The 13,273-nt window shown below is 32.5% G+C and overlaps 1 protein-coding gene across 1 annotated transcript in view; it reads right to left on the bottom strand.

Annotated features, from left to right (window-relative positions):
• The window catches only part of LOC118204361 (beta-alanine transporter-like), a 226,722-nt gene that overhangs the window by 93,316 nt on the left and 120,133 nt on the right, over positions 1 to 13,273 (bottom strand). Inside the window, exon 4 of the mRNA XM_085826048.1 lies at positions 10,215 to 10,383. Within this exon, the coding sequence (XP_085682174.1) occupies positions 10,215 to 10,383 (169 nt within the window). The remainder of the gene's footprint in view (positions 1 to 10,214; positions 10,384 to 13,273) is intronic.

The raw sequence follows: 13,273 nt of genomic DNA, 5'->3' as shown, positions 1-13,273 counted from the left end.
CATTATGCAAAACTTGACTTTTTTTTTATTCAGGAAACCCATTTTTACAATGTTATCAACATTCGATAATTTGTAGTAAGGGCTTTGTACAATTATGGTTTAAAACAGCAGTATTTTTGTACGGGGTCCTTTTTTCTCCTACAAAGATATTTTAGAATTACGATTTTTGTTGACTTCTTTTTTTCTCCTACAATATTTTCTACGATAACATTTCCCTGTAACCAAATTGAGAGGCCTCGTGGTTTTTCCATTATCTAATAAACAAAACAAAACTATTTATAAAATTTAAAATGTGAGCATTTTTAGACTCCTGAGATAACTCTTTGCTTAGATTCTCAGACTGGGTTACTTAAAGTAGCTCTTTGGCTGAAAAGAGTGAAAGGATATCACAAACGTCCAATATCTCAAGCTGTAAGGCGCTTGCATTATGGAAGGTACAGTAACTATGATGGCAATCGAACAACCAATAAAAATGGAATAGTTCAAGAAAGAAAATTTAGAGTTAGACATCAAAAATAAAACTTTGAAAGAGAAGTACAATTAAAAAGAAAAATAAAACCCATTTATTCGCTCCATAAAGCCGGCAATGAAACAATGCTCCTGTCATATTTTATTTACCTCTCCCGCGTTTCTTATTCTTTCCGAGTGGCGCAAGTCCTAAACCAGTCAGAGAAAACGAAGATAATCTAATTCGCATAAGAAAAGAGCAATCATCCTGGAATTCGAGATTTTTCGGGAAAGTATGAGGAATACGATACTTTTTGTTACCTTAATGCTGATCATCCTGAGAAACTTGTTTTCTCCAAGTAAAAAAAAAACGGAAGAGAAAAGAAAAATCGGATATATGAGTTCTCGTACTAAGCAAAGGTTTTTTGAGGGACAGAAGAAAAACGAATCAATAGTCACCATCACATTTCCTGACGTCAAACGGAGAAGATAAAATAGAATTTTGGATACGTTTATACGTATAATTTTTAAGCCAAAACCACCGCATTGGTGAAAACGAAAATTAATGCAACGTTTTGTGTGTTTTCTGACTTCTTTTTTATACATCGCATTAATTACATGACAGGCAGAATGATGAATTTTCCAGTAGCTTCATATTCTCGAGAGGATACAAGAACTTTGGGCCCTTACAACATTTTCTACTGACAGGTGATGGCTAAAATTACTAATTCATCTCAATTTAAACACATGAATGCGTGCTTCGTTGAGTTATTAGATCAAAGCACACACAACTGTTTTTTTTAGTATAAATGTCTTCGTGGAAGGTGCTCTACAGTTAACCTAACTATAATATAAAGATTATCTGATTCCCTTGTATTATCATGATGTAAATGTTTAGAACATTCGGCTGGCAGTTGGAAGGTCCGTAGTTTTACTGACGGCAAAGGTGCAGCTCAATTTTCTGGTCTTCACTCCTTGCCTCATTCGCTCTTTGAATAGGATAGAATCCAAGAAATTTCCGTATTCCTGTTACGGACTCTCATAATATACGAAATTAGCAAGCCTAGCTGTAAAATCCTAATGACTCTACAGTGGCGCCCGAACTAAAAGGGTTGTGGATGATGATTCTTCACACCCAGGATTTGGCGACTAGGTCCCCTAAAACCCTAGTCGTCCTTTAAAAAGGGGAGTATATAAGGTATTTCTCCCTCTTTCCTAGTGTTCTTCGTGGTGTAGTGGTTCTGCACGCTGGGCCGGTATTCCAGAGGTCCGTGGTTCGATTCCCGGCGAAGGCGGTTGCTAATTTTTCATCTCGCTGGCTTCCAAAAAAAATCCTAATGACTCTACAAGTCTATAACGTTTTTTCAAACTTTGCAAATTTATCAAAGAGTTTTTAACGTATTTATTACTTTTCGTTTGATGGTTTACATTCCATTGTATAATAAATCCTACTTTAAGTCATGTAAATTCTCCAAGAATATATTTATTCATTTCAGCCAGGGCTATAAACGATATGTTACAAAGATACAAAAATGCGCTACAAAATTTAGTGCAACAAAACTGGTTAATGGAGCCCGTGGAAATATTTTCACTCCATTCACTAAAGCCACCTGTTAATTATGTGATGTGTGCATCGTGTGTGACCACGATGTGAAACGCTTGGAGAAAAACCTTGAAAATAACGAAAAATATTTTTCTATGGATTTAAGTTTAAATATTATCTGTTAATGTATTCATATAATAGTTTGAAGAGAGGTACTATATTAGCCTCGTAAGGTAGAAAGATCCTCCAACAGAGCACAGGCTCATCATTAGCCAAGTTGATAAGACCGCTGATGACTGGATACTGGAGAATTAGAATTCCAGAAAACAGGCTAACTGCATGGATATTTTCGGAGTTTGCTGCAAGTGCAACCTAAACACGAGAGAGCTTCGCTTAAGATACCTTACGTGAAGTAAGGTATGTAATAATATTTCCAGAGCAAGTATTTGTATAGTCATTAAATTAGAGCAATTTCTATTTTTAACCGCCGGAGATACTCCCATGAGTAACATGGAAATAAATATTATGCAAAGTGGCACCGATCAAATTAGGTTCTTACAAATAAAACTCTGCTGTATTCAAATTAGAGAAAATAATTAAACTATTGAAATATAAAATTCCTTAATTTTATTCGTTTTGTTATGCATTAAAGGTATTATAACTTTTCGTCACCCCTCACAAAATTGGTGAGGCAAGAAATAATGGATGTAGAGGTTAAAATGAACCATTCTAAGATGATTCAATACCAAGTGACATCTTTTAAATTTAGTCTCTTGTTTTGTTTGCTGAACATTGGAAGTTCCGTCAAAAGTGTTAATTTAACCTAAGATTTACTTTTGTGGTTAGATTGTAGTGGATTACTTCGATTATGACAAAGTTATTTCAGATTATCTGTTTGAAGGAAGGGGTCTCTTCATGGAGGACTTTAGCAGTAAAATGAACCCATATTCTCCCTAAAGGAAACCAAAACTACGAGAAATCGAATGCAGCTGGCTCATGTACCGTTACTGGAACGCGGATGAAAGATATATATTCAATTGTATTATCACTCGGCCACTGATGGACAAAAATAAGTTGTACCCTCGCGACACTCTGAAACACAGATAATTCATTCATTTCGAGGAACTTAAAAGGTATTTGTCTCAAAGATATCAAATCTGGCGAATAAAGTAATGAATAAAAATTATAATTCCTTTTTTTATTAGAAACTTGACTTTAGTTGGGTGATTGAATTGAGTGGTGAAACAATTTCATTATCAGGTTCTTTTTCAGCCTTAATGCAATCAATTTTTTGCACAAATAGATTATCGTTATTATGTTATTGTAGTGTTATTAGTATTACTATTTTTAATATTTTGGCAAAACAAAGTCATTTTCAATAAAACATCATTTACATAAATCGTCTTCCAAGTCAAAGAAAGTATTCATAATTTGTTTACTTGTCATTTTAAATAGTGAAGTTTCTTTGGTCGAGGTGAACTGTCTAATCTTTATTGAGATAGTCGTCAAATTTCCTTTGGTATACATGATATACCATCGCTAAAAATGATTTCTTTCGCTAGCGACAAAAAACTGGAATTATTGTCTGCCATTTTATTCCAATCCTCATTCTTTCCCATTTTTCAGCCTCTAAATCCATAAAAAAAATATCGATATTTTAAACGCAAATACAAATTTCGTTTTAAAATCTTTCAGCTAGGAGGTGATACTTCATAACAGAAAAGCTGAGATTTGTCAGTAATTATTGTGACTAACTCTTGCTTAGGTGGTTCAGCGGGAAAATTGAGTCCTAAAACTGAAGAGAATTCAATCCTACAGCATTCTAAACCGTTGTACATAACGTTTTGAATTAAATATTATAAGTTTTAATTAATTCTTTAACCTAATTATTGCTCATGAATAATTTTTATTCGGTGTTGGTGTATTTAATTATGGCAAAGCACACTAGGGCTATCTGCCTAAGGGGAGGGATGCCTTCGTGGAGGACTTTCTAAGGGAAACTGGCTCGTATACACGTTACACATGGGGAAAACCACGAAAATACCCATGAAGCCAGCCCGTTTGCGGGATTCGAACCTCGGACCGAACTACCAGTGTTCAGCGACTTTACCGCTCGGCCGCTGGTGGGCCGATTTTTATTTGGAATATACGAATAATTTATGTTTAAAGCACTCATTTCGAGCACAATGTCAACCACTGGCTGTACTTTAGAGACGGCGCAATTTGACAGCGAAAGTTTCTTCTTACTTTTTGTTGTCAAAGAATTTTAATGCAGATACCTATTAGGAGATTTGAGCACTTTAACCGTAAAATATTCAGTATATGCAGTAATATTCTTTCGTGCATATATGCAAGTTTAATTTCCAGTCATTCTTTATTGTACTAAATTCCTGTATGTTCCATCACAATCTGGCTTCACACGTTCAGAAAATAAATATCTCCCTGTAGCTAAGTTCTAAATTTAACAGTCTTCGCCTGCAGATGTTATCAAAAGTAAATCCTAGTGTCATGGTCTCTTTGGACAACCTAAATCAAACGAGCACGCAGCTGAATTAAGCGAAGTACTTTAACGACCGATAAAAAATCCAAGCTACATACTTAAATGAACAAGCAATAATGATAGGAAACTATGCACTAGAAATAGAAACTTACAGATATAATGAATGACATTTGCATTACTAAGTTTCCATTTGTGACGAATAACTAAGTTTTTGTTAAGTGTTCAGCTACAAATTTAAATTTGACGATATAAAGTAATTACTCATTGGTTTGAGACGTTGTTAGATAAAGAAAGCTGAGATATTTGTAACAAAGTAGTTGAGATATTTTAAGAGGTCAGATACTTAAACAGAATACAAAATCAAAATGTTTATATTAAAGTTCACTTTCTACGAGTTTCTTGAAAGTATTTTGAAACACACTTTAATGTAAGAATTCGATTTAAAACAAAAGTTATAATAAAAAGTCTTCCAAACGCTTGCCATTTAAAGATACAATTAGTTTGTTTACATTTTAATTCTAAAGAAAGATGATGGTTTGAAAGTTTTAATCAATTGTTTTGCTTCAGAAAATATTGCTCTATGATATTTTTAATTTTGTTTCTCTTCACCGAAAACAGTAATTTATTCACTTTAAATCATTTTTTTAAAGAACTTGAAAAAATATTCTTCGGTTTGTTTATTATTTTAAGCTGGTTCCAAAAATAGTTTGTTTAATTTTCTTGAATGCATCATTTTTGTTGATTGTTAACAAAGGAATATCGAAATAAACGCAAAACAAAATAATTGTTTGTTAAAACTTCTCAGACTTTTGGCCAGGTATATTAATCCTATCATGGGTATATAATGACCAACTGCTATTTTTCTTATATAAAACCACTAGAAAATGCATTTAATTTTAAGTTAAAAATCCGTCGGTCACGGGCTTCAGAGATTAAAAAATATTATGTAGAAAGAAAATATAACAATTTTACCGTTAAAATACGTCATTTTAATTAAACATTATTTTTCTAACTTGAAAACGTCGATACAAAATTGTAAATTTGTCGATCGTTAATGCTGCGGGCAGGGCAGATTACAATCTTATGTCGATGAGAAGAAAGATGTTTTATTTTAATTTTATTTAAAATATTCTAATATTTTCGACGTAAAATAAAATGAAGTAAATAAAATTTTCAAGTATATCGAAATAAGCGTAGAAAATTTCACGATCATAATAACTAGTTAGGGATCATTAAATTCATTGAACTTCACGAAAATGTGTTGTATTTTTTAAATATTTTGATATTTTTAAGCTACCTAGCCTCTTGACAAAGCAACTGTCGCATAATAAATAAAAGTAACTAAGACTGTTAATAAACCTTTTTTTTTTTTTTTTTTTTTTTTTTTTTTTTTGAATATTTACAAAGACTTTGCAACTTTAAACTTAATAAGATATTTTATTCCAATTAAAATTTTTTATTCCGATAAAATATACCATTTACAAATTGGGCAAATAAGCTAAACAGAAGTCTAAGTTTCAGTAATACAAGCAAAAGGTAAAACCTATCTCAACAGTTTATCAAGGTCTTGCAGCAAAACTGAAAATTATCAATTACTAAATGCTGCTACCTTTGGATTTCACTTAACTCAGCTATTTAAAGCAGTAAGCCACAAAAGTAAATTTTCAGTTATTAACTTGAATCGAAAAATAAAAGGAAATCCAAATCTTACCCTCTATGCAACAAACACAAAATTCACCGATATAACAGGTCGACTGGGTGGGAGGCTAACAAGCTAGGCTAATAAGCTCTATTGGAAAGTTGCGAAATGCTTATTCTGAGCTCTATTTAAACTATTTCTATCTGCTCTCTATTTAAACTCAAATTATTTAAATCACTGAGATATATTATTTTAATTAGAAACGGAAAATATTTACGCAAAAATAATTCTATAGATGAAATAAGCCTTATAACTTGAAGGAAGCTTCGGTGGAAATAAAAAGTACTCAGAAAGCGTGAAACGCAAAACTAAATTAGGTGATTTAGCTGGAGAAGAGTGGCAAAAACCAAGACTAAAAGTATTTGAAAGAATTCAGAATGTGTAAAAAGTTAACAATTATTCACCAAACAATTTTTTAAAAATATTTTCCGGAAAGAAACAAAAATTATCTAAACCAAGTGCCCAACAGGGCACTGAAACGTCTTTGGTTATAAAATTAGTGCAAATTTTCATAATATTGACATTTGGTTATATTATAGTTATAATATAATTTAATAGCATATCTATTTATTACACAGTCAGAACGAAAGTCACTAAAATCAGTTTATTCTTTTTAAAACTTTGAGCTTTTTTACTCAACGCTAGTTACAGTTCTAAAGATATATTAAAAAGATTAAGCCCTGTCAGTTAACAACACCGTAACTAATGAATTTCTTCCAGACGGCTTGAGAGTTTAATTAAATATTTTCTGTGCTCCTAATGATAAACTTACAAATAAAAGGCAGTTATAAATAAATGCCGTGACAGCATAAGATAAAGTAACAGATACTGGACAGATACAGGAGGACAAATAGTCCACCTTACCCTAGCTACCCATAACGTAAGGTTCGAAGTTCTATAAACTGACATCTAAGGGAGTAGCTCGCGGTGAAGCCTAGAAGGAAGATAGAAGTAGGAATTCGGTTTGCGGGTAATATGCCGCAGAGCCGTTCCATTAGAAACCTCTACAATAACAGAGTACTGAATAGATACCGTAAGCATCCACACCGGAAGCCCCATTCATTCATGTATGACAATGACTAGTCCAACAGTGAGCAAATAGTTTCCTTAAATATAAATTATTAGATTTTGCGCCAGTTAAAACCAATACTGTTAAGTTTGATTTCCCTGTTGGATGAAGTTTGTGAAACAGAAAGAAAGAAAAATTAGTAATTAGTCATTTATCAAAACAAGAAGTCGGCGTTCCAAGTTGTGAAGTTGAGCAATCCTAAATCTACTTCTTGACATCATCCAACAGGATAATCATATTTGGCTGATTTGGAGGGTTTACTGCGTGAACACAGGAAAGCATGGACATGACGGGAGTGAAGAACAAGCTCGAGGCACTGTGACATAAATTACAGTTGACTTGATTCTCAATGACTCAAGTGGATTTTTATTATGGACTCAAAATTATGGTTATGGTTATTATATAACTCGGGGTTATACCGATGTGGAAGTTTATTGGCGAAAAGAACAATGAGGTGAAAATTGAATGCGATATTTTAATCAATGAATAATAATAATAAATCAGAGACAATATTACTGCGTGGTTTAGCAATATTTAACTTCTTGACTGTATTACAAATTATGTTTCCAGAGATCTCAGCTCGAACTATTGAGAACAACAAAATTATCAACACCTGGTAAACATTCAAACGATTTGATTTAGGAATTTTACATTAAATAACTTTTAGTATAATTAATATATTTATAATTGGATGAAATGTTTCAAAGATACGGAGACTTTTAACAGAAATTTCCAATAAAACATTTTTACTTAAAAGACATCTTTTCTAAGGTCACGCCAAAGTTTTCGAAATAAAATTTATATTATTTATACTGCGGAGTTAAACTTCATACAGGAAATAAATTTCAATATGTTTTCGTGAATTTATTCAACAACGTACTTTAGAAAATCTATGTAACAATTGATAAAGTTTGGTTACGGAACAAATACTACCTAAAATCACGCCTTCAAATATTGAGAAATCAGGTTTGTAGGCCCTCATGAGATATTTCTATATCATATTTAGCAAAACCATTCACAGATTTTCGAAGCTAGTGCTCAAGGGAATTTTATATCGATATTTTCTCATTTCTCAGCAAAGGGATGAACAAGATTCTTTTCATTTGCTCTTATTTAATTATAAGATTTTTTTTTTAATTTTCGTTTACAAATGTTATTAGAGACAATTGTTATTAGTTGCAATAATAATGAATATTTCTGCAAAAGTCTTGAATATGAAAAGTCTGTAACGACTCCCAGATTAGCTTCATTTCATATGGTCTAAGAAAACTGTTAGCTACTTTTATCACATGAGCAATAATATAAAGAATATAATTATAAGAGTATTAATAGCATAATAATAAGTAATATTCAGAAATAAATGTTTTATGAAAGATGTTTTGGTACTACAACTAATTGCTTGCAAAAGTTCATTGAATTCCAAATAAGCAAATGTTAAAGTAAATTTATAATTCCTTTAAGGTTTTTAAATCTTTTACTGAATAAGCTTAAAATTTATCAAAGGAGACTTAAATAACAACAGCTACTCACTGTAGATGAAACTGAAAATGCATTGTATGCTTTATTGTTTCAGCGGAGAAATGACTTCTGCCGAAATAAAACAATCCGAAAGGCCTCTGGAGAGAACATTATATCCTTCTACGTTTTTAGAAGTGGTTTAGAGAGCTTATAAGCGGAATAGGAAAGTTAGTGGCAGACTGCATTTAGAAAGACAGAAAGAATTGGGGAGGAGGGAGATTCTCACGAACTTTTGTTTAATAAAAATTAAATTCAAATATAGCAGGACTTAGAAACTCAGCGCTGCTTTAATTTGAAAATCAACGATTATTCCATCATTAGTTAATTAAATAAAAAGCCAAAGAAATTTTGCAAGCACATAATTAATATATACAAGGCAAACTGAGAGTGAAAGAAGTAAAACTATTACTTGCAGGTCACAGAATTTAGCTCATATAGGCGCAAAATATTCCATCATATGCTAAGATAATAATCCAGTGTATAAAATACTGATAACATGACATAAAGGATATTAATTAAGGAATGAATATGATGCTACCACAGCAGATAGGATTCTTTCTTGTTATTCAAAGATTACGAATTTGGCAATATTACTGGAAACAGAATTCTGATCTGAGGTTGCTAATATTAGACACTAGATTATAATTTAGAGCTTGAAGATACTGTAAGTACTTCAAGTGGTATTCTAAATTGAAGTTCACATTTTACAAGTAGGATTCTAATTTTGAGCTCAAATATAATGTTACTACTGCAAACAAGTTCCTACCTTCGACTTCAAAGAGAAACTTCTTCAAACAGGAATGAATCTAGTTTGGGGTTAAAAGAGATTGCTAATATTATCAACAACAATTATAATTTGAAGTTCAAATATGTTTTGACAATAAACAGAATCCAGAAATAGTATTCTGATTTGGGGTTCCAAATGCTGATATTCTGCATATATGCTTCTAATTTTGAGACGTCAAAAATATTTTAACAACTAGAAAAATTGATTCTAAGTTGTACTTCATATATATTGCTACTAGTACAAAGGAATTATCATCTGGCTTTCCAGTTGCTGCTATTCAACAAACAGGATTCTACACTGGGAGGGATTAAACATATTACTAAATCTAAAACGGGACTCTAAGTTTCAAATGTTGTGGCGACTACAAGCAAGATAGATAACAGGATTCCAATATATACACATTTTTAGTTCAAATATGTTGCTACTCCTGCAAACGTGTTCTAATCTGGGATTTCAGACGCTGTTATTATGTAGACAGGTTTCTAGTTCTCAGGCTCAAAAACTTTGCCACTACTTCAATTAAAACACTACTGTAGTTCGAAGATGCTGTTACAACTGCAAACATAATTCAAAATTCGGACTGGTCCTATATTACACGGAAATGCATATACAAGAAATTCGTTGTATTATTTCAATAGAGAGGCAGCTTACCACCAATAAAGGAAGAAGGCAATAAAGGGCACTGTAGATGCAAGGGCGATATGTGGCCAGTCCCGAATGACGAATACGGATCCGGCAAGGAGTACGCCCCCAAGGCTTCGGTACAAATACGTCAGGTGCAGATTACGACCCCGCCATTTGATGCCTACAAATTCTTGAGCTGAAAAGGCGAGAAATATCAATTTAATGATCGTACAGATGGATTAAGACAGTTTAATGCAGTTTAAATGTAATACAGCATTAATTATCCAGACAACAATCGATTACCCAATCGAATGAATGTTCATTTATTTTTGAACAAGTGAACATTTTGTCGTAATATGTGAATTTTTTAAATTTTGAAATCCTATGATTGGCCGAGAACGTTGAATGCTTAAAATTCGACACGGGCTCGAACGGGATTCGAACAGGCCAACGGATTGGCTGCATGTTTTATTTCGTGGTTTGTCCCATGTGTAAAGTAAATATCAGCCTGTTTTTCTTAAAATGTCCAAAGCGTGTTTATAACGTCCCGGACCCATTTTGATGTTTAATAACTCATAAAATAATAAAGATAGATTAAAATTAATAACATAAATGGTTAGATAGGTCAAAAAGTTTCATGACCTTTGTCAATGAACTTACACGTGTGCCCCCTCCATCGCACGTTGAATATCAAGTCGATATTCAATTTCACGCCAGGTACCGGCAAGCATGTCGGCATCCACAGAGGCTATTGCGGTTGTAATTCTGGCTTTTAGGTCATCAATGTTCGACACTCTTCTCCTGTAAACGTTGTTCTTTACAAATCCCCAAAGGAAAAAGTCCATAACATTGCAATAGTTACCAAAAACAAAAGAGAGAAAAATGCAATTAATAAGCAGACGATATTTAGACTGGAAAATGAAATTATCTGAAATTAACCACACGCGCAGACGATATTTACAAAAGCAAAGATATTCAAACCTGAAAAGGAAAATATATAAGTTACTCCATCAGTAAATGCCATAAGTTTGTTTATATCTTCATTATTTTATGAGATATTAAACATCAAAATGGGTCCGGGACTTTATAAACACCCTGTATTTTCCTTCTTAAAGCAGAAAGCCTTGCTATGAATTGTCATATTTAAATAACTTAAGCTAAGCTGAAGTTTTTTAGTTAGTACTATTTATCCTATGCTGTTAATTATGCCGCATGCTATTAAAATAGGTTCTTTTAATCCTTTTAAATTCCATTTTTATCTAATATCACATTTATTAAAGGTGTATCTAATTTTCCCCTTTAATAACTGAGCGAAGAACCAGAAGGAGTTTTATACAATTCCTAAAATAATTATAAATATTGATATTTGAAACTCAAAAACATTTATATCATTTACAATACAGTTACTAGCTCGGAAAGGATCAATCAAAGTAATTTTCGCTTCCGTTAGGTAACTTAATTTCGTAGAGGGAAAAAAAAACCTTTATTTTCTTAAGAAACATAAATTTAAAAATAATAAAGTTAATGTGTTTTAAATTAATCCGCACAAGATGTGACACAAAGAAACCTTTACACAAAGAAAACAAACAAAAAAATGGCTTTTGAAAATGAATAGAGAACATTTATTTCAGCAGGAAAGGGGACACAGCCTCTATTTGAATACAATACTATACTAACTCTGTTTGGCAGATCGTCGTAAAAAATTCCATGTCTCAAAATATGACTCAACATTCTCCGCAACAAATCGCACATTTTATAGAACTACAAATTATACTAATGAATGAGTTCCTTATTTTATTAAAAGTTCCTTATTTTGTTAAAAATTAAAAGCAGCAGCATCTACGATTTTCATGAGCCTTTCCAGTATTATATTTTTAGTTTGATTTATTGCTGGACCAACCCTTAAACGCTCTGAATGCTCACTGTTTAAAGGTGCAGTTTTCAAAACATTTTATCCGTGATCATTTTGTAGACATAGATATTGTTATGTATTAATTGTTATTATTTGCAAGCTTAAGTTTTGCTTACTTAATTCAGTTTTGATTCAGTAATTGAAGTTATTAATTTTTGTTTTAGTTGTTTAAAGTTGGCTGTAAGTTTAAACTGTAAAATTTGGTTTGATTGCTTTAAAAGTTTTCTTATGTTGAAGTTGTTTAATTTTTAATTTGAGTTTAGGGACTTAAGTTTACTTCATTTTTGTACTTTTAGTTTGACCCTTAAGGTTGTTTAACTTTTAACTTTAATTAATTTTAAAGTTCTGGTGCTGCACTTTTGGTGTGTTAATATTTTTTTTTTTTAATTTAGCTTAAGGTAACTTAATTTTTACCCCTCTTTCTATTAAAGTTATCGAATACATATTTTCTGACTGGTGGTAAGATAAGTTAATAGTAATTGAAACTCAATCTGGTTAATGAGTGTGTATACTTAATTTTCTGCTGAAGACACAATTTATATTGCGCTGACATTTTTTAATGAATTTAATTGTTATGTAATAGTTTAATTTTTAATGTCCTAAATCCGTTTGTGTTGAATAACTATTCACTGGTTCTGAAAAAATTTCTCATCCCAACCGTCGGCTTGGAATTCATTCTCAGAATCCCTTATCAGGGGATTACTGCATCCCGAAACTCTTTCGCTCAAGCGTTAGAATACATGTAATGTTTCCACCACATGTTCTGTTAACGGTGCCACGTGCAATTTTTGCATAACCAGGACCCCGGTTTCTGTGACATTTCTAGCAGAAAAATGTTCTACGAAGAGTTGTTTACGAGAGGGAAAAAGTCATTGGATAGGAAGCTCGCAATGTTGGATCTGCACCTCGAGTCGAGGCTAGTTTATCCCCCCCTTTTTTTCCATCTGCAGAGATTATGTTGACCCATCGAAGTGGCCTTGGAAGCTGAATGGTTGAACCGCGCTAGATGGCTCTTCTGGTAGTCGGGAAACCTCTTCCCGTGAAGATTTCTCCGCTTGGGTTGCTGTGCTTGGCATCTTTCTGACCATCTTCTTCGCCAAATTTTTCAAAAGCGCACTAGCTATTAAAGTGGCTGCGCAGTAGATGACAGCCTGAGATGGAGAGGAAGAAGAGA

This window comes from Stegodyphus dumicola, chromosome 10 (assembly GCF_044657685.1).
Source record: "Stegodyphus dumicola isolate Sdum_Otavi_A_Nest chromosome 10, ASM4465768v1".
NCBI lineage: Eukaryota > Metazoa > Arthropoda > Arachnida > Araneae > Eresidae > Stegodyphus > Stegodyphus dumicola.
The sequence above is the reverse complement of the archived record's forward strand: the minus strand, read 5'-3'. Positions and strand labels throughout refer to the sequence as shown.